The sequence below is a fragment of the Lepidochelys kempii genome, chromosome 2 (assembly GCF_965140285.1).
Source record: "Lepidochelys kempii isolate rLepKem1 chromosome 2, rLepKem1.hap1, whole genome shotgun sequence".
Taxonomy (NCBI): domain Eukaryota; kingdom Metazoa; phylum Chordata; order Testudines; family Cheloniidae; genus Lepidochelys; species Lepidochelys kempii.
In genome coordinates, this window is record NC_136381.1 from 196,171,414 (window position 1) to 196,192,470 (window position 21,057).

General features: G+C 43.7%; 1 protein-coding gene across 3 annotated transcripts in view; it reads right to left on the minus strand.

Annotated features, from left to right (window-relative positions):
• Window positions 1–21,057, minus strand: part of TGFBR2 (transforming growth factor beta receptor 2) — an 80,951-nt gene that overhangs the window by 38,360 nt on the left and 21,534 nt on the right. For all 3 annotated transcript variants that reach the window (XM_073333374.2, XM_073333373.2, XM_073333375.2), the window contains 2 exons: window positions 9,025–9,196; window positions 6,897–7,087 (listed from right to left, as the gene is read on the minus strand). In XM_073333374.2, the coding sequence (XP_073189475.1) occupies window positions 6,897–7,087; window positions 9,025–9,196 (363 nt within the window). The remainder of the gene's footprint in view (window positions 1–6,896; window positions 7,088–9,024; window positions 9,197–21,057) is intronic.

Here is a 21,057-nt window from a genome sequence, read left to right on the forward strand (position 1 = left end):
GCTTCTCATCTAAATAAAATCAAGACGCTGATTAGTATTGGGGTCTGATTCTGCATTCTCTGTTCACGCGAGTGGTATCATTTACTTCAATTACTATATTGTGAGAGTAAGGATTACTCACCTAATAAAGCATAGAAGGAGTGAATCCTTATTGGCTACATGTAGGACATTTCAGAAATACAAGGACCTTCTTTAATGCATATATTTGAGCAACACGTGTACGTGCACAGCATGCAGTATTCACATGGAAAATGGATGCACAAAGCAAGCCTCATGTGCACCTGTAAGACTCCAAATTGTGTTTGAGGCTTGACAGTAAGTGAAATCATCATGGGGTCTGATCATTTGCTGTGGGAGAAATTAAATAGGGGTGTGTGTGTGTGTGTATGTTTTCAGGAACTGGTACAGTACCTGTAGCATCAACTGCTGCCATCCATGATGAAAACTTTGTTGCCATGCAGTTTGAGGCCTTGTCTACTCACAAACTTGCACCAATTTAATTAAACTGGTTTAGTTCAATTGGTTTGGTTCAACTGGTACAAAACCTGTGTGGACACACTTATTTTGGTTTAAGAGTGCTTGCTTTTGGTTCAGTTTAAATCTGTTCCTACTTGACTTCAGCTAAACCAAAATATGCATAAACAAGGGAACGATGAGTAGGAGTAGAAAGGTTATATTACCTCTGTATTTAGCTCTGGTGCAGCCACTACTTGAATACTATGTCCACTTCAGGTGTCCACAATTCAAGGGGGTGATTTGATCACAGTATATAAAGGGCCAGATTTTTAAAGATATTTAGGTGCCTGGTGGGCTTTTCAAATGCATCTGTTGCCTAACCCGAATTGAAATCAATGAGTTTAAGGTGCCTATTTGTTTTTGAAAACGCCTCAAGGTTTCTAAATAGCTTTAAAAATCTGGGTCTATGTATGTACCTACCCAAATTCAGACTGGAAATACGATGTACATTTTTAACAGTGAGGGTAATTAACCATTAAAACAATTTACCACAGATTTTCCACTATTGGCTATTTAAAAATCAAGATGGGATGTTTTTCTAAACGATATGCTCTCTAATTCAAATAGGAATTATTTTGGAGAGGTTCTATGGCCTGTGTTACACAGGAAATCAGACTAGATGTTCACAGTGGCCATAGAATCTATGGCTTGGTCTACACTTAAAACTTGTATTGTCGGTCAGGAGCGTGGAAAAAAACCACACTTCCTAGAGACATCACTGTGCCAAAAACCTTCTCCCCTTCCCCCGACCCTCACATAGATGCAGGTATACCTATACAGGAGTGTTTCTGTCAATGTAGCTAACACCATTCAAGGAGGTGGTGTTAAAACACCTTTTATTGGCATATGATGAGTCTACCCTCAGGGGTTATGCCAGCAGACTCTGTAGTGTAGACGTAGTCTATGAAAATATGCCTGATTTAAGCCAAAATAAGCGCGTCTAAATAGCCCTTTGCACCAGTTTAACAAAGGCCTGGTCTACACAGAGATTTTGTATTGGTATAACTATGTCAGCTGGGGGTATGTGTTTTTTTTTAACCAAAATAGTTACACCAGTACAACACTTAGTGCAGACATGGTTATACAACTATAAAGGGAATTTAGACTGGTACTGTTACTCCTTTTCCCATATACAAATAGCTATACCGGTATAAAGCACCTGTACACTAATATAAATGTGTCTACACTTAACAGTTAAGGGCATGCCTACACTTACAGATGTAGAGCGCTGTGAGTTAAACCAGCCTTCGGAGACTGCAGCAGGGAAAGCGCCGCAGCGTGTTCACACTGTCAGCTCCAAGCGCACTGGCGTGGCCACATTTGCAGCGGGATTGGGAGCGGTGCATTATAGGCAGCTATCCCACAGAGCACATCTTCCTATTCTGGCGCTGTGGCTTGGGGGGTAGGAGTGCGGGGCATTCTGGGTCCTGTCCCAACGCCCTGTGATTTATCGCTTCGCATCCCAGCAGTCCCTGTGCTTCTGTCCACATTTGGTGCCATCTTTCAACATTTTTTGTACTGGGCGCTCTGTCTTCCCTTTTGGTCTGCGGGAATGGATCCTGAACTGCTGAGGAATATGCTGATGGGTCTCACCAGCATGTCACGAATTGCAGTCGAGTTACTCCTTAAGCTACAAACTAACAGTGAGGAGTCCGACAATGATGTCGACTCACATAACACATATGACACGAGATTGCTTGTGGCATACATGGACATGCTCACCACCGTGGAACGCCGCTTTTGGGCTCGGGAAACAAGCACTGAGTGGTGGGATCACAGTCATGCAAGTCTGGGATGTGGCTGCAGAACTTTTGGATGAGAAAAGCCACTTTCATGGGACTGTGTGCTGAGCTTGCCCCCACCCTGCGGTGCAAGAACACGAGATTGAGAGCTGCCCTGGCATGGGAGAAGCGGGTGGCTATTGCAATCTGGAAGCTGGCAACTCTAGACAGCTACCGATCAGTCGCTAACCAGTTTGGAGTGGGAAAGTCGACTGTTGGAATTGTGTTGATGCAGGTTTGCAGGGCCATTAACTGCATCCTGCTCAGAAAAACTGTGACTCTGTGTAACATGCATGACTTTATGGCTGGCTTTGCAGAAATGGGTTTCCCTAACTGCGGAGGGGCGATAGATGGGACGCATATTCCAATTCTGGCACCAGCCCACCTAGCCTCCGAGTACATAAATCGGAAGGGGTACTTCTCTATGGTTCTCCAGTTGCCTGTGGATCACCATGGGCATTTCATTGACATTAACACAAGCTGGTACGGAAAGGTGCATGACATATGCATCTTTTGGAACACTGGCCTGTTCAGAAAGCTGAAAGCCGAGACTTTCTTCCCAGACCAGAAGATCACCGTAGGGGAAGTCGAAATGCCCACTGTGATCCTTGGAGACCCCGCTTACCCTTTAATGCCGTGGCTCATGAAACCCTACACAGGGAGCCTTGACAGCAGCAAGGAGCAGTTTAACAACAGGTTGAGTCAGTGCAGAATGACTGTGGCGTGTGCTTTTGGCTGTTTAAAGGGCCGCTGCTGCTCTCTGTATGGGAAGCTGGACCTGGCCGATGACAACATCCCCACGGTTATATCCACGTGCTGTACCCTCCATAACATTTGTGAAGGGAAGGGTGAACGATTCACTCAGGCATGGAACTCGGAGGTTCAACACCTGGAGGCTGAATTTGAACAGCCAGAGAGCAGGGCTATTAGAGGGGCCCAGCGCGGTGCTGTAAGGATTAGGGATGCCTTGAGGGAGCAATTTGAGGCTGAAAGCCACCAGTAATGTTTGGTGCCCCGCACAGGAGTGAAGTGCAGTGGTTCCAGTGATAGTAGGAATCTGTGGTTGCTACGTATGATACACTGACTTGCAGTGCCTGTTGCTTTCATGGGCTACGGTATCTTTTACTTAATGCAATAATAAAGAATGTTTTCAAAGCCAAAAAATTCATTTATTGAAAAAAAACACAACTGCTTTGGAAACAGAAAGGGCATGACACATCTGTGCTGTTTGGGATGAGGAAAAGGGGTGGGATGGGAACGAGCCAATCACAGATTTGTGTATGTCCTGTTATCATACTCAGACTTCCTGTCTGGAGTGCTGTGCAATGAGTGCTGCACTTCTGCTGGCTAAAATGCATGGTGATGTGGGTTGAGTGCCGTGGGTAAGGGTCGTAGTTTGCAGGGCTGGGTGGTGAAGCTACAGGTGTTGGAGGCAACTGGATGTTGTGGAAAGTGGGTTGGCAGTGACATGGGGGCACAGGGAAAGAGTTTTGGGACAAGGGCTGCAGGTGGTGGTGGGCATGGAAGTGCTCCGCCTGCATTGCTATGAGCAACGTATCAAGTCCGCTTGGAACTCCATGATGCTTAGCAGCAACTCCGTGCTTTGGTGCCAGCGATCCACATTCTGCTAGTGTACCCTTCTTTCACTCTCCCGCCACTCCTGCACTTTTTGATTTTCATTAAGGGACTGCTGCATTACTTCATGCAGCATGGTCTCTTTGCTTCAACGCGGCTGCTTCCTGATTCTTTGGAGTCTTTCGGCCGGTGATAACAAAGACGGCTGGGATCTCAAGGTTGCAGCTGTAAAGCCAAAATGCAACACTTAACAGAGGCGGCATTGTTCACACCAGACAGAGCAATGATTCGGCTGTACTTAATGTCAAGCACAGTGTATACAATAACAGAAATTGCCCGTCCCAAAGTGAGCGCACATAACCCACAGGAGCCCCAAAATGGTGAACAAGCACACGGGCAAGGGGGACTGATTATTTCACGCCCGTACTGTCCTCTGGGGTTCTGTACCCTGGGGACAGCCAACAGCTGCAGGGGGCCCCTATACTGAACACTGTCCCCACATTTTCCACAGGATGAGTTCATCCTAGAAGGTATCTCGCCGCTGAGGGTTACCTGGGAAGCAAGGGAGGGTCTTCTACTACAATGCGGCTTCGGCCCTGGCCCATATGCAGCTTGCCTATGTGCAGCAATGGACCCCCAGCCCGTCATGACACAGCGTCACGGACTTGTTAGCCTTACTGGGACAAGGAGCACAGTAGCTCTGCCAAGGAACCTGTGCAAGCGGATTGCCCAGCTTCTGCATGAGACCTTTGAAGAGATCACTGAGGCTGATTACCGTGATGTGAGAGCACATCAACGCCCTATTTCGCATCTAGGCATGCGTGCAACCCTAACCCCCCTTGCCCCAAGAGTCCGCACGGAACAACTTCCTTCCCTGAATAAAAGCCACTTACTGAGCACCTCCTCTGCTGTTTGTTCTTCTGCAAGCACCGTCCGCTGCAACTGACTATCTTCCTCCTGGCTTGAAAACAGCTCCTGGCTGCATGCATCTAGGGATGCCAAGCTGTCCCACTCCTCCTCAGCACCCTGGCTCCCGCTTTCCTCCTCCTCTTGCCTTGTTGAACTGGGCTCTGAAGTGTCTATGTTGGTCTTTGGAGTGGAGGTGGGGTCGCCCCCAAGTATTGCATCCAGCTCTTTGTAGAAATGGCAGGTTGCAGGGGCAGCACCGGAGCAGCGGTTTGCCTGGCACGCTTTGCGGTACCCATTCCGCAGCTCCTTCACTTTAACCCTGCACTGCAGTGCATCCCGGTCATGGCCCCTTTCTATCATGTCCCTTGATATCTGCCCGAAGGGATCGTAATTCCTACGGCTGGAGCGCAGCTGGGACTGGACAGTGTCCTCCCCGCAAACACTGATGAGGTCCAGCACCTCGCCACTGCTCCATACTGGGGACTGCCTGGCGCGTGGAGCCATGGTGATCTGGAAAGATTCGCTGAGAGAACTCCACGCCTGGCTGAGCAAACAGGAAGGGGATTTTCAAAATTCCCAGAGAATTTAAAGGGTGGGTCTGACAGAGTTCAAAGTGATGACCAGAGTGGCTAGAACAGACATTGTGGGACACTTCTGAAGGCCAATCAGAGTGCATTAGTAGTCCAGGGCATCCACACTGGTGCTGTGGTGCTCCAGCCGGGGTGCAGCAAGTGTTACGCTTCTCGTGGAGGTGAATTACCAGGAGCGCTCCAGCTGCGGAGCCCAAGCACTCTACGTGCCTTGCCAGTGTGGACGCGTTCTGAGTTAGGGTGCCCGGGGCTGCTTTAATACACTCTAACTCGCAAGTGTAGTCAAGTCCTAACTAATCACTGTACTAAACCATAAAGGAGAACAATCTAAACACCACTAATGCTCTTGCTAAGCAAGACCAGACGCTCCAACCAACCTTCACAGTCGGTAAGGAGGAACTAAGAGGACATAGGGCTGGAGGCGCCTTATATACTGCCACATGAGCGTGGCACTCCAAATGGCGCCATAGCCGGTCCAACAGAGACCTCTAAGGCAAAAATCTCTGACAAATGTACACGTGGGCACACACACCTAGAATGGAATTGACATGAGTAAGCACTCGAAGAAGAGCTGTGCTTACACTAGGAGAGCTGCAGTACCCTGGGGAACTTGGGGAGGGATAGTGCCTTTAAGATGGTGTACCCTGGATCCTGTGGTGTGGCTAGTCCGCACTGCAAGGGGCTTGATGCAGTGGAGCCATGGCCCCCTTCCTCCTTTGGAAATATCCCCGCTTGGGGTTGTACATAGGGAGAAACCTTTGTGCTCCCAGAATGCAGGAGCTTTAATTGCTCGTGGTTATAGAAGTTATCCCTAGGATGGGGCAGGCATGCAAGAGTGACTCCTTGTGAGCTCTCCCCTCAGTCCCTGCCTAAGAACTACATACAGCCAACTTTGTCCATCTCCAACTCTGCCTCTGCCTGCAAAACAAAAGCAGAACTCATCCAGACCCAAGGATCTGGCTCCAGATTTCTCACTATATGGCATGGCATATAACTGAAATTTGGGATTTTAAATACCAAGTATGCAAAAATTCCATCTGTCCCCCGTGTCTTTCCCCCTCTCCCCCCCAAAAAAAAATTTGGAACAACTTTGAATAGCAAATAAATGAGAGGAAAATTACAAGCTCTTCAGACATTGCACAAATAGACAAAAAGGTAAAATTAGCTGCAAATATTACTGATTATGGATTATTTGATTATCTCCATGCATGAAATGGAATGCAAACTTAACAGAGAGCGACTTTAAGGAATGAAGTTATGGGTACTCCACAATGTAAGATTTCCCACTGGATGCGGTAGGATTGAACCTGAAAGCACTCTGGCTCAGGCATTGGGTGCAACCATCGGGGAGCCACAAATTCAATTTAATGAAATTTATGGAACTACATTGCTTCTTTGGATTCTCCTCAGTGGCTGAGGAGGCAGGATTTGCCCCAAGAGGAGGTTCTAGACCACAGGAAAGTCTTAGAAAACAACCCATGTTGCCTGGCAGCAGGAGGGACGGGAGAAGAGAAATTAAACTGACCTTCTGAAAAGATGATCTCATCATTACATTCTTCCTCTTTACAGGAGCACATGAACAGCAGTCCACCAGCTGCCTTCTTCTCTTTCATAACACAGGTTTTTGAGCCAGGGTCCTCCAATTTATGTTCAGAGACTGGCAGAGCAGGATCATGACATATTGTTTCTAAAGTTGTGTTTGCATCATTCTGTCTCCTAAAAATGAAAAGGAGAGTTAAAAACCAAAACCAAAAGGAGACAATCCTATCAAGAGAATAGTTACGACTCTTTCTGGGCAAAATTCACCCTGTTGTGAAAGTTAAGCTTATATAGTCTTACTGTAGCCTCATTGCACAGGGATGAATTTTACCTTCTGTGGGCTTGTCTACACTGCGGATTTGTGCACTGCAGCAGCTCTCTCGGTATATAACCAGGGGACTTCAACTGGAGCACAGTTAGGCCAGCACTGAATGCTTTTGAAAAAACAACACCCTAACAATTCAAACTAAAGTTAAACTGAACTGCTTGGAAACCCAAAACAGACTTGGTTCAAATTTGAGGCAAAGGTAAATCATCCTTTCATCTGAATTGGTTCAGTGCTGTGTCTTGTTTTTGTCTAGTTCCTGTTTCTTGAACTTCCACAGTTATCAAGTAAAATGTGCTAAGCACTGGATCCTCATTGCAGTCTCGTGGTGAAGAGATCCCTTTAAAAAAATCCACCCCCCCACAACATTGTTTCTGTGGTTATCAGCAAAGATGCCAAAAACCTTTGGAAAATTTTAATTAAAAAAAAGAATGATCTCTGCAAAATCTGTGGAATTTCAGGGTGTTTTCCCCCCTAAGATATTTTTAAAATACATACGCACTGCTGAAACTATAGGGCTGTTACAAACCAGTTAGCTCCACTGACTTCAACAGAAGTGACACCAATTTACACCAGCTGTGAATCTGGCCCATACTTTTGATGCTTTTTTGGTCCACCTCTAACATTTCATAATGCAACATAAGAGATGGGACTAGAAGGACAACTCAGTTGTATTTATTGATTCATTAAACTGGCTTGCCTTTGCTGTTTCTAAATACAGTTGCATTAACAATCCAGAGAACCTCAAACTGCACTGCAGCCACTTTGTAGCACACAGAACATTTATTTTACTCATCAGACACAGAATAGAACATTGCACTATTTCTACATTTGATGTGTCCATGTTCATTCATGCTGGGCACCTTTTCAAGTGAACGGATGTAACAAAGCCATGGGCCTCACAGGATATTTCTAATGATTGATCATTTTTTCACCTAGATGTTCCTAATTAGGCTTCAGCATTAACATTCAGTAACATATACGGAAGGTTTGCAAGTTTTCTATGCTGTTGCTTCTGCCTGGTTGTGAACTGAAAAAAAAAGACAAGAATGTTTTGGTTTTCATTGTCAATGCTGGCTTCATGACTAGAAGGGCAAGAACCATTTAATTCTAAATATGAACTGAAAGCTTAGATTCATCAAACACCTCAGGAACGCATCACACGTCATTGAATTTTACATGCCCATGGTTTCTTTTGTCTCAGGTATAGTTAAATAATCTCCAAGAGTCACTATATTTAAACAGGAGATAGAAAAAAGGATTCCTTTATGTATACACTACTATACACGTAAAGCACTTCCACCCACACACTGTACATAAAGCTCCTGTGATAGGCACATATAATCTAAATGATAGCATCAGTTTGTTGTTTAATGGTTTAACTTGAAACGTTGCTTTCCTCCATTCACAACAGATAACACAACCATGATCTACTCTTAAGAGTCTCAAATCTGTTTCTACTTTCAGTGTGCTGTGGGTGGATGCAGTTTAATGGGCTGAGGAAAAACATAACTCTTTTTCAACAGCAGCATAAGCTGGAACAAAACTGGTCTAAAAAACAAAAACAAAACAAACACCAACCTTACACATTTCATATCCGAATTTTTGTTAACCTCAAGCAATTCTAGCACAGAGAAGAGTCAGGGGCAAGAGAATACAGTCTGTCATGGAGGCTGCACTTAGACTGAATGTTCCAGAAGAACGTTTTGAATGTCTTGGCAGTAAGAGCAACTTCTAAATGACAGAAGTAGACCTTCTTCTCCTAACCCATAAAAAAGAATGAACTTACCATACTGCTACACAGACTTCATTCTCCTTCTCACAGATGGAAGTGCGGTTGCAGTTGCTATTGCAGTGACCTTGCTGTGTGCAGGTTGTCACCTCCACATCACAGAATTTACACAGAGCATGCATTTTGTATCTATTTTCCTTCATTTGTTCCACAGGCAAGATACCATCAGCTGGAGGAGAGAGAGAAATAAAACACCGTCGTAACATCAGCATATCAGACTGCATTAGAGTTCATCACAATGGACAGTTTTACTATCAGTCACAACCCCCCCCCCCCCCCAGTAAGTCAGGGATATCTCAAATTTGCCCAACTGGAAGATCACTCCAGCAACATGCCAGGAACCATTGGTGCTCTCTCAAGTCCTGGTTTTCCTCAGCTCCTGTTGACTTCAATGGAAGTGAAGGTGCTCTGTGCCAGGAAAGACTGAGCCCAGTTTGAGTTTCATTTGCATAAAAGAAGAAAGTTGCATCTACCCTTATTTTTAATACAGGGGTGAGCCAACAAGCAATATGTTGCAACTTTGTTCTGAGCAGCTTGGCAACAGAGGATGATATAAGCACAGCATACTGGGAAAGGAGTGTACTTGGGAGACACCATCATAACTCTAACCCAGGGTGGACACTGTGGGCTTGTCTTCATTGCACTGTTACCTTGAGGTATAACTTGAGTGTTGTCCCTACTCTGATTCCTGTCCACATACAAAAATCCCTAGCTCGAGTTAAGTGGTGCGTTCAACTTGAGCCAGCTGGCCCTTTGGGGGCATAGGTTGAAGCATGAGTACTGATGATACTTGTGCTAGTAATGCAGGGAGGACTCATCTACTTTGTGCTGCTAATCCAATCATCTTGAGCGAACTCTGCAGTGAAAACATGCTGTAAAACTCTAAATTCCAGTTGACGCATAGGCTGAATTTCTGGCTACTGCTCCTTGACACAGTCACTGTTGGGATGGGTAGCAGTAAAGGAAGATGAGACAATTCATCCCATTGAGGCCCCAAGTATGATTTTCAGGAAGCATATTTTTAGTTCAAATACTATTTTGAGATCCCAACATGACTGCAAGGAACAGAAAATGCCTAGGTAGAGACATATTTACTTAAAATAATACGCAACTATCTGAGATGGAGAAGACTGACTATAATAGTTTCAATACAATTCACCCATAAAAGTATGTAGAGCCAATTTAAACAGATATCAGGTTTTACTGATTACAATGCTTTCATTGTAGCCACCTGTAGATGAAAACTATAGTAATTTGATGCTATATGTCCAAATGGTGTTAGTCAACATACAAGAGGAGATTGGAGATTCATAAAATTCCCACTCCTCCACAAGCACTACAATCAATATTGCCTCCCAGAATTTGGGAATATTTACCACGTTTAGAAACACTTTTCAATAAGAATTAAATATACGTGGCTGGATGCCAGAATAAAAAAGCACCGATGCTAAAATTTTCAGCAGATCTTTGCACCACTGTAAGGGGGTCAGAGTAAGGGGTCCCACACTCTTCCCTCCCTCAGCCAAGCAATGCCTCCTTTCTAAACACGCTGTGGATTTGACCCTATGGCTCTGGTCCTACTGCCATTAAGATCAATGGCAAAACTCCCACTGATTTTTAATAGTGCAGGAGAAAGCCCTATGTGCAGAGGAAAGGAAGGCATAAGCTGACTGGGAGTTTTCATTAGGGGAGAGCATGCTGGCAATATGTTACAAACTAGCTAGAATTTAGGTCTTAGATAAACATTCATCTTATTAATTACTTGTATTGCAATAACTCCTAAAGCTTGCAATTAGGATCAAAGCCCCATTGAGTGCTATACAAACACAAAGGAACAGTCTTCAGCAGCTCACAATCTAATCTAGTATAATACATCAAATCTATTAAAATTAGTCATTACAAATTTTTTGCTCATCTCTGTGTGTGACAGTGCATCTCACTTAAACATGCACTGTACCTTATTGGCACTATTTATTAGCTGGATTTAGAGTAGCTCCTAGATGTTCCAACTAAGATTAGAGCTCCCTTCTACTTGGGGCTGTACATACACACACTAAAAGTTACTCAATGACTCTAAAAGCCTATGATTTAAATAGGAAATAGGCAAGACCAAAAAGGAGGGAGAAAGGAAGTATTACTATCTCCATTTTACAGATGAGGAACTCAAGCACAGAGAGCTTAGGCACAGATTTTTAAAGGTATTTCAATGGGAGTTAGGTGCCTAAATACCTTTAAAAATCTGGCCCTAAAATGACTTGCCTGAAGTCTTACAGGAAGACTGTGGCAGAAACAAGAACTGGAGACTCTGTCAAGTCCAAGCCTTCACTGCAAGGCCATCCTTCCTCACACATGATACAAAAATGCTCCAACTTCAGAGCTCGCATTTTAGGGCATGTCTCATGGTACTGTTTTTTTTGTTTGTTTGTTTGTTTTTTGAGATATAACTTCAGCATTGCCTCTAACCTGACTTCTGTTCACATACAAAAGCTCTAGCTTGAGTTAAGTGGTGCATTAAACTTGAGCCAGCTGGTCCATCAGGGAGTGTGGGTTAAAATCTTGAGTGTTTCTGATGCTGGAGCTAGGAATGCAGTGCTGACGCAGCTACCCTGTGCTCCTATTACACACACTGTGTGCTGCATGAGTGTTGTTCTCTCACTTTAGCTAGGCTAACTTGGATTGTAGACAGAGCTAACACTGCAGTGAAGACAAGCCTTTAGATAAGCTGTTTCAAATACACAGTGTTTGATGACAGCCAAGCTTCTGCTAAGATTCACCCCCTGTAACAAACCAATGACAATGTCTCTGGATTCACCCCAAGAAGGGAATCTCCATTCCAAGCCACTTGATTTAGAACAATCAGTTTGGGGGAAGCAGCCCATTTTAAAGTACAGTACATAGCAAGGGCACAAATCTAAAACAAGAGAGAGTCCTAGGCTATGATTCAGTTGTTAGTGAGAAATCAAAGGAAGAATTCTGGATAGTCAATGTTAGCTCAATTCAGGAGCCAAAAAAAAAAAAGGGGGGGGGGAGTTAGGACATCCAGTCTGACTTCACTTTGAATTTTCCTTGAAAAGGATGGTGATAGAATCTAGGAGTTCAGTACCTCAGTCACTATTCCCCATACCATTCCACCCAGACAGATGCAATGGGAACAGATGGGGCAAGGGGCAGACATATTCCTATTCAAGTAGAGGCTGGTTTGAAGTGTTGGCCCTTAAAGACGGACTATGTTTTTCTTGATATTGTTATGCAGCTCTAGCAGGTGTCTACGTGCCATTCATTGCTTTAGTTCTGCTTTGGCTACCCTGAAGGCTCAGACTGAAGTTTGACTTTCCCCAATCGAGCATTTATTGATATGTTGAAATCAAATTGGTGACTTTTAAACTGTGCAAAGGACATGAACCAAAATCTGTATCCAGATGCAAACTTGGCCTCTAGCATGCCTCCCTCTCTCCTCTTAACCGGCCATACCAAACCCCTGGATGTGAACACACCCAAAACTCCAGAAAAGTTCAGATCTGCTTCCAAGCTATGTAGCTCAGGGCTGTCTCCAACAAGTTTGCACACTGGTTGTAGGATGAAACATTGGTAGGGATCTCCTCGATGGGAATGCATTGGTCACTCTCTCCGTGCTGTACATCACTCGACTTACTCGACTGCACCATTCCCCTGTTCACGCTGTTACAGTCAACATCCTAAGGGTTTCTTGTATTCAGTTGAGCAAACACAGTCATTTGGCCTTTTTAAAGCAGAAACGGCCTCTAATTTTGCATGAATGAAACTGCCCATGTAACTAGTATTTGCACACATGTAAACTAGTATTTGCGCACAAAAAATTAGAGACTATGCTGAAGCCATTCTAAAAGTTGTTTTCAAGGCAAGTATAATCTCATATGATCCTGTAATGTTTCTCTTATTTAGACTCACAGATTTAAAGGACCAGATTTTGTCTCTCCCTTGTATTTTTGCCCTCCAAATAGGTCCAAAACAAGGGGTAGCGTTTACTTGGCCTCCTGTATTCTAATTGTCCCTGGTTCTTTCAACAGACCCAATACAGCACCGATCACTCATGACATAAACACGTGGCTATAGGTAGAGACGGAAATTCAGATTAAAATACATGGACCATACCTATCGATCCCTAGGTCTGACCTGGGACAATCCCTTCACAGCTCAAGACATGAAAGGCCTTAGAAATATCAGTGCTGTGTGTTTTGGGGAGCAAGAATCGTGGAATAACAATTTTACCCCTTGGCTCACTTCCCAGCTGCGGCTTTCCAGGCACACACATGCAGTACACCTCACCCAAAGTCTATTGGCTGTTTTCACATTGTTTGCATTGTGTCTCTCATGTGTAAGCGTCTAACTTTCACTGAGACCTCAAGCTATAGTTTATGTTCCTTTTATTTGTTGAGTATTGTGAGCTAATAGTAGGATTGTGAAAAGCACACAAAATGTAAACAAAACTAAAACTAACGTGCTTTTTTTTTGTGGAATATCTACATTGAAAACCTCACTCGGGCCTCAGGGAAGACTTTTAAAGCATTGGCAAACTCATCCTGCTCATAACTCATGAAGTATAATTGCTGCCATTTCTCTTCTCTCATTCTTTATTACTTAGGATTTAGACACAAAATAGTAGCTGTGAGCTGGACTGCCCCGCTTTAGAAAAGCCTGCTGGGAGAGTGAAGGGGAAGCCAGCAAAACTGAGGTTTAATTCTTGTGGAACTATCCTGTCTGCTGTGAGAAGCATGGATTTGGGACCCCAGCCTCTCCCAGCCGCACAGACCTTGGGAATTTGCAGGAAGAAAGACACGTTTATCAAAGAGACAGGAGATATTATGTAGAGAGAAGTGCATGTCCCTCTTCTTCCTGGCAGCACAGTTCCAGAAGGACCTGCTGTCTCTGGTTGGGCCCCTTTGCAGCCACACACCAGCCGCTATAGAGGAGATCAAGCTCTTTTGCTTCATGCCTGGATGTGGGCATCGAAATCTCCAGGCTTTGCCGGAGACAGTGCTGCAGAGAGTGCTGCAGTGCTCCTGCTCTGCCCTCTCCTCTACACCACCCTACCCTTCCCCACAGCAGAGCTCCATTTGGGCTGAATGCTACAGCATCCACATTGTGCAAGTGAAGGGAGCATGGTGTCAGGGAGGTAATACTCCTTCCTTTCTAGGCAGGCCTTCCAAGCACTGAGGATCCCTGGGTGAGGGAAGAGATTATTCCAGCATTTATTCTGAACAGTGAAAACAGGATAAGCTATTTCAAAAAAATGTTGGGTTCTTTTTATTTGCTTCCTGGTTTTGGGGCCTTTAGGGTGCACTTGAATCACTTTTTCAAGCTTTTCTCTACAATCCTGAGTTAGAAACTTAGTGTTTTTAATCAATGAAAACAAATTCCCATGCAATCATAGGACTCCAGGAGCTGGGGCCTTAAGAAAAACACCAAATATTGTAAGACTTCTGATAAAATCATGAGAGTTGGCAACACTGCACCAATGCTTGATGCTAGACCTAGCACTGAGTCACAATGTGATATCATTGTGACCAAGGCCGTGGGAGCCCAATGGACTGAAAATCACTATTTAAACAAAATATTTATATCTTAAATAGTAAACATTTAAAGTTTACTCCTGTTCATTAGGAATCTGTTTATATTCTTCTCTATTTAGCTCCTATACAGTCTGCTACAGATTTGTGTCACATTTGACACCAAACTTCATTCAGCAGTAGACTCAGAAATGCCAATTGGGATTAAAAATGTCTTTTAAAAATAATTCAGTTTACTCATCATGAGAAGTGCTCCTTAAATTTTGAGATTTCAAAATGCAGGAGTCACCAAAATGGTGCAGCTATCCTCAGGGTTAGCCCCCTATGCGTGACATCACAATTGGCTGCTTTTGAGGTCATAAAGAGAGCATGACGACTTCAGGTGGGAAGTGGGCAGCAGGAGTAGATAAACGCATGAAAAGAGAATCTAATTCAGAAACTATTTCTAGTTGTGCAATAAAAAGGAAACAGCTCCCTTCCCCCAGGAATTTATGACATAAGTAGAGCTGTTATAACAAAACAGTCTTCAATATTTCCCATAAGGTATCAGTGGGTTTTTGAAAGGTTTCAGCTGTAATATCTAGATATTCATGTACTCCAGAGTTGTGAATCTGTGGTTTGATATATGCAAGGGGCTTGATCCAGCAAAGCGCAGGTGTAGAATGCTGTGTATATACGCACAGTTTGATTCTGCACCAATGAAGTTAATGAGACTTCTAACTTTGTGTTGATGAGCAGGAGGGGGAGGGAAGGAGAACCAGCACTGAACACAGTGTTTAAATGTTTTGCAGAAGCATAGCCAGAAGGCTCAAGACCTTGCAAGAGCAACATCTTAATTAGAGCACTGCTGTGCAGCCAAGCTACTCTTGCTAATAGTAGAAGAAAAGTCAAGGAAGGGAGCATGTAGTTAAGTGTCTCATTTGTACCCTGAGAATAACGTCTAACACTATGTCTCCTCAGACACAACCATTCCTTTTCTTCCACTACTTTTGAGTGCGTGCGAGCAGGACACAAAATGGACTTTCACTCAATGAGGAAGACTGTGCTTAGCCTCACAGTTACAGGGCTAACAACACTTCCTAGTCTCCCCAAGCACACCCTGTCAGGTCAAGGACTCTTAGCCATCTCCGGTATCTTAAGGTGGAATCACACAATTCTCCCATTCTCAGACCAGGCCCTGGGTTGCAGTCTCCCATGTATCAACCATGGTTTACTTTAGCAGGACTAACCTAGGCAAGTTCTGTTGCCTTCAGCAGCCATGAGAGTGGTTAATGCAGTGACCAAATAGCCTCCTTAAAGCAAAGTATCATTTAGTGTTAGAACATCAGCATTTAAGAGAAAACTTCTTAAAAACAATAAAACTGACTACATACTACTAGCTTACCACGGTTGAACCAACTCCTTATAGAGCTCTTCAACAGAGTCTCTCTCTGTGTCAGTTTGTCTCCCTGTCAGAGCTGACAACTCCCTAGACAGCCCTGGCAACCCCATCCTCTTCTTTTCCTCGGACGGCTTTTTAACTGTTCAGGGTTCTTTTGATCTCCAGCGATGTTCCCTCTAATTTTTGACGGGCTGTGTGCGCAAAAAATTTCTTCTGTGCAATTTTTTGTGCGTGCAGTGTTTCGCCGTGTGCACGGGATTTAGGATCTGTGTGCGCACGCACACGCGCACAGCTTAGAGGGAACAGTGATCTCCAGGCCTCAAAGAACAGCTGTCTCCCTTCAGCCTAAAGCCTGGAAGCATGCCACTATCTTGTAATTGCCCCTGGTGTTGGCAGAGAGGCTGCTTATCTAGGACCACTGCCTTCCTATTTATTCTTCCCACCACCGCTCTTAAGCTAGACAAATACATTCATACAGGAGAGTCTTAGAACCTCAGCGTACAATAACTTCACTTCAACAACCAGGTCATATACCATGCTCATAAAATGGTTACCTCTCAGAGCTCAAAACATTCATGCTGCAAATCAGCGCTGTGTGTCACATTTAGTGCTTATCCTCCAGAGATAATTTTTAAAAACTTGCACCTATGTGTAACCTGCTCATTCTCCTGCTGGAGCACAACATTGCACATCCTGAACCACACTGCACAAGGATCAATGCTACAAGCAGAATGATATCTTCAAAATGGGAAGGCACTCAGCAGCATTGTGAGAGACTAACAATATCCTGGGCCAACCTTATGGAATTAAGATAAACTTTACTGAATTAAGTTAAACCTTATGGAATTAGGTTTAAAATCTTTGGGGTCCATTGTGTTAAAAATGCAATTGTGTATGTGTTAGTGTGTAACTCTTCTAGTAAGAGGGGGACGCTAATGTACTTGCTCCATTAGCAACCCTTTGAAGCTACCCCTGGAGAGGTGCGCAGATACTAGTTCAGACTAGATTCTCCAGGGACCAACAGACAAAGAGAGAGTTTTTGGATAATAGCCTGGTTTCAAACTGGATCAGGGCCTCCTTCATGATCCAGCAAACAGACAAGAGTCCTGGTCCATGGAAGGCCCCAGTCCTTAGGAAAGGTTGGTAGGACTGACTAGGCTGATGGAGGCCCCATAAAACTAAGTACTTGTTTGGAACTAAAGCTATAATGAACTCAAAACCACAAGGAAACCCTTTGGGTGTTGAAGGGCTGCTCCTGCAGAGCCCACGTTAGGGTCGGGGTGGTCTCTTGTAAGCTTAATAACGTGTGGGTAGATTCTTTTATTGTTTTCTCTGTAGGGCTCTCACTTTAAGAATAAAATAGGGTTGCATAGGGAGTACTGCATGGTACCATATAATTGTGGACAGTCACACAGTTAATGGTGACGGAAAGGAAACAAAGCCAGTGTGCTTGGGCAGCCTGTCTCGGCTGGGAATAATTCAGTGAAGACAGGGACTAATTTAACCTGGAGATACCCGGTCAGAAGGGAGCGAGAGATGTTTCTCCACCTAAGAGAGGGGATGGCGAGGGGAGTTGGACACCTGAGAGTGAGTGCCCTTGCTGTACCAGAGAGAGGGGAAATACAAGTGCAGGTGCCATGAACAGCGACAAGCATGTTAAATAGCACTGTAAAGTGAGGAAAGCGGCTATTTCCAAAGGTGTGGAACAATGATAATACATGCAGAAGGAAAATAGAAAAAAGAGTATGGAACAAGGAGTCAGAAATTTCAGTTAACTATTGCATGCAATGGAAGAATCTCTCTATTTTAACAGCATACAGAAGTGGTTAAATTTTAGTTAGGGATTACTACAAGCACAGATACTTAGAAGCAGAACTAAGTATGACAGGAGTGAGTGGGAGGGAAAGAACTGGGCTATAACGGCTCCCAAAGGAAAGTGTGCAGACTAAGGGTACATCTACACTGCAGTAAACAACCCACATAACCGAGTCTCAGAGCCTGGGTCAATTCACTTGGGCTCACAGGGCTGTGGGGCTAAAAATAACCATGTAGACATTTGGGCTCGGTCTGGAACCCAGGTTCTGAGACCCACCCCCTTGTGGGGTTATGCTGCAAGTCTTTTACTGCAGTGTACATGTACCTTAAGAGGACTAAAATATATATTTAGCTGGACGAGCAATATGCCTTTCACAAATGCTTGACAGAGTATTTTACAAATGGTTAATCTAGCCCAGATTATGTCTACATAGGATTAAATACTGCTTATTTAAAAGTTAAAAGAGACCCCCTCTGGTCTCACAAACAAACAATATGCATTTTATGACCTTTCTTAAAAGTTAAGCATAGGAAATGAAGCAAGAACCCCTATATTCCACATTAAGGCTGTGATAAAGCACAACAGAAGACAGGAAATTCAAAGCTATGGCTGACACCCCATCCTCAATAGGGCTGGGTTGCTTTGTGAATGAAAGTGAAAGCATCATTCTTATATTCGAATTTCCTGGTTTTTTTGTTTTGAGTCATATATGTATAATGTTATTGAAGCAAAGTTTCTCTGCAGCCTTTGGAAGAAATATGTCCATGCAGATCTCACTGGTGTATGTCACACATCAAGCTACATGATACACAGTGGTTTCAGTCTGAAGACTGTCCTGCAGTTGTACTCATTCTGTGGGTACATTACAGTTTTTGAAGACTGTACTCGGTACAGTTTTCCATGCACTGAGAGCATTCGTACCTTTGTGGTGCGCATTACAGAAACACACACACACACTTATTTATAATGATACCTAATTATAAAAAAAATATTCCTTTTTGATCCTAGGAAATTGCATATTGTGAGAATAATTAAACACTTCCCAAGCATCCTTCTCAGGAAGTGCTCATTGGCTCATTTTTCTGATATTCCAGAAAGAGTTCACCCAGCATAGAGGAGAGGAATGGTGTTCTTGTAGTTGAGGCACAGGACTGGGAGAGTCTGGTGTTTGGGGTTCTGTTCTCATCTCTACCACGGACTTCCTGTGTGACCTGGAGCAAATCACTCAAGCTAGCATTTTTAACACACTTTAACTAATTTTGGGTGCAACAATTTTGGGATAACTATCTTGAGGCACCTACATCCAGATCCTCAAGAGATCCCTAAATACTTTTGAGGATCCGGGCCTTAGATTTTCAGAGACGGCAGGAAGCGGATGATCTTATTTACTTGCACAGCAGCTGCAACTGCTAAGCACTCTGGAAAAAATCAGACCCAAAGTGTCTCAAGTTGGTCAACCAAAATTACTGGATGCATTTGAAAATTCTGACCTGAATGTCTTTGTGTCACAGTTTCCTCGACTGTAAGTGGGAATAATAGATTTCCCTACCGCACAGGGATTTGGAGAGAGGCTCATGCACCAATGTTGGTAAAAATATACTATATTTTCTTGATGAGAAGGTATAATCCAAGGGTATGTCTTCACTACGTGCCGGATCGGCGGGCAGCGATCCATCCAGCAGGGATCGATTTATCGGCGTCTAGTCTAGACGCAATAAATAGACCCCCGAGCACTCTCCTGTCAACTCCTGTACTCCAGCGCCACGAGAGGCACAGGCAGAGTCGACAGGGGAGCGGCAGCAGTCAACTCACCGTGGCAGACACACCACAGTAAGTCGATCTAAGTACGTCGACTTCAGCTATGTTATTCACAGTGTAGACCAGGGCTAATAGAAAAGTACTGTGTTATTAAGTGGATCTATTTCTCTCTTCCAAGTGTTTTGGTTAGGGTTTCCAACCCTCCAGGATTGGCCTACAATCTCCTGGAAGCATCACTGATCTCCCGATGACAACTGAAAGCAACGTGGGAGATTTTAATAGGATATATTAAGAAAATTAAATTATGTCATGCTGGGGAAAAAATCTCCCAGAATAGCTTCAGTCACAGTTGGTAACCCTAATTTTGGTTTGGGTGAGGTGCACCCCATGAGTTTGGGGTACACATGTGATGTCAACACAAAAGAGATAAGGTGGGTGAGTTATTCCTCTAATATCCTGGGATCAACAAAACTACAACCAACATATAAACACGAAGTAATTTTCAACCAAACCACCAGTTCTGCCTTGCTTTATGGGAAAAACCTTGTGAAACTTGATGGCTCTGAAGTTTTCACCCAATGCCCGATGAAGATTTGCTTGAAACTTGCCTGGCCAAACAGTTGGTGAACTTTGATAAACGTTGCCTGAGTTTCAGTTTTTGTTATGAATATTTTTCACAGTTCTAGGTCGGTGAAATTAATGGGCCTGATTCTGATTTCACTTCCACCCTAATACTTTGGGAGTAAGTTCACTGATTTAAATGAGATCAGAATCAGGCCCAAAAGACTGGATGTTAGATTTTTAAAAAAGAAAATCAAAAGGACTCCTAAAATATAACCCTGAGTGGGCTACATCTGTTCCCATAAAACTTAAAGTGTCGCATTCCTGCACTGATAATACTTCATAATTATGATGCACCAGACACATAAATGGCATATGTAAGACCTAAAAAGATTTTGGCTCAGATTATGCGGTTTAGAGTAAGAAAATTATAGTGCTGCTGTTTAACATTTTTTTTTAACTCTGATAGAAGAGTGCATACTACTGTTTCTAGATTTTTTTCAACCATGATTCCTCATTGAGCTCCTTCACCAATGCACCCCAGAATCCATGGTGCCAGTTTTTGCAGCACTTCTAGGTACTGACTCTTGTACCTCCCTTGATTTATGGGGTGCTTCATGAATCTGAGGACTTTATTCTTTGTCTGATGTCATCAATCTAGCCATCTATGATTGGAAATGACCGAATAAATTTACTTCAGCGAAAGGAATAAGGGAGGGATGTGATTCACATGTTGAGAATCTCCACTATTCCCATACGAGACATATGTATACACACATGCATAGCGTTGACTAACCCGCCTGAAACTTTTATAAAACTTTCCATAAACATCCAGCATATCCATGGGACTCATATTTATCAGTTACACAAATCACTGTTGTAAAGACCCACAGGTGCCCTAGAAAAATGAGTATTTAAATGCATTAACCAGGCAATTGTGCTTCTAACCTGGCAGCAGTTATGCACAC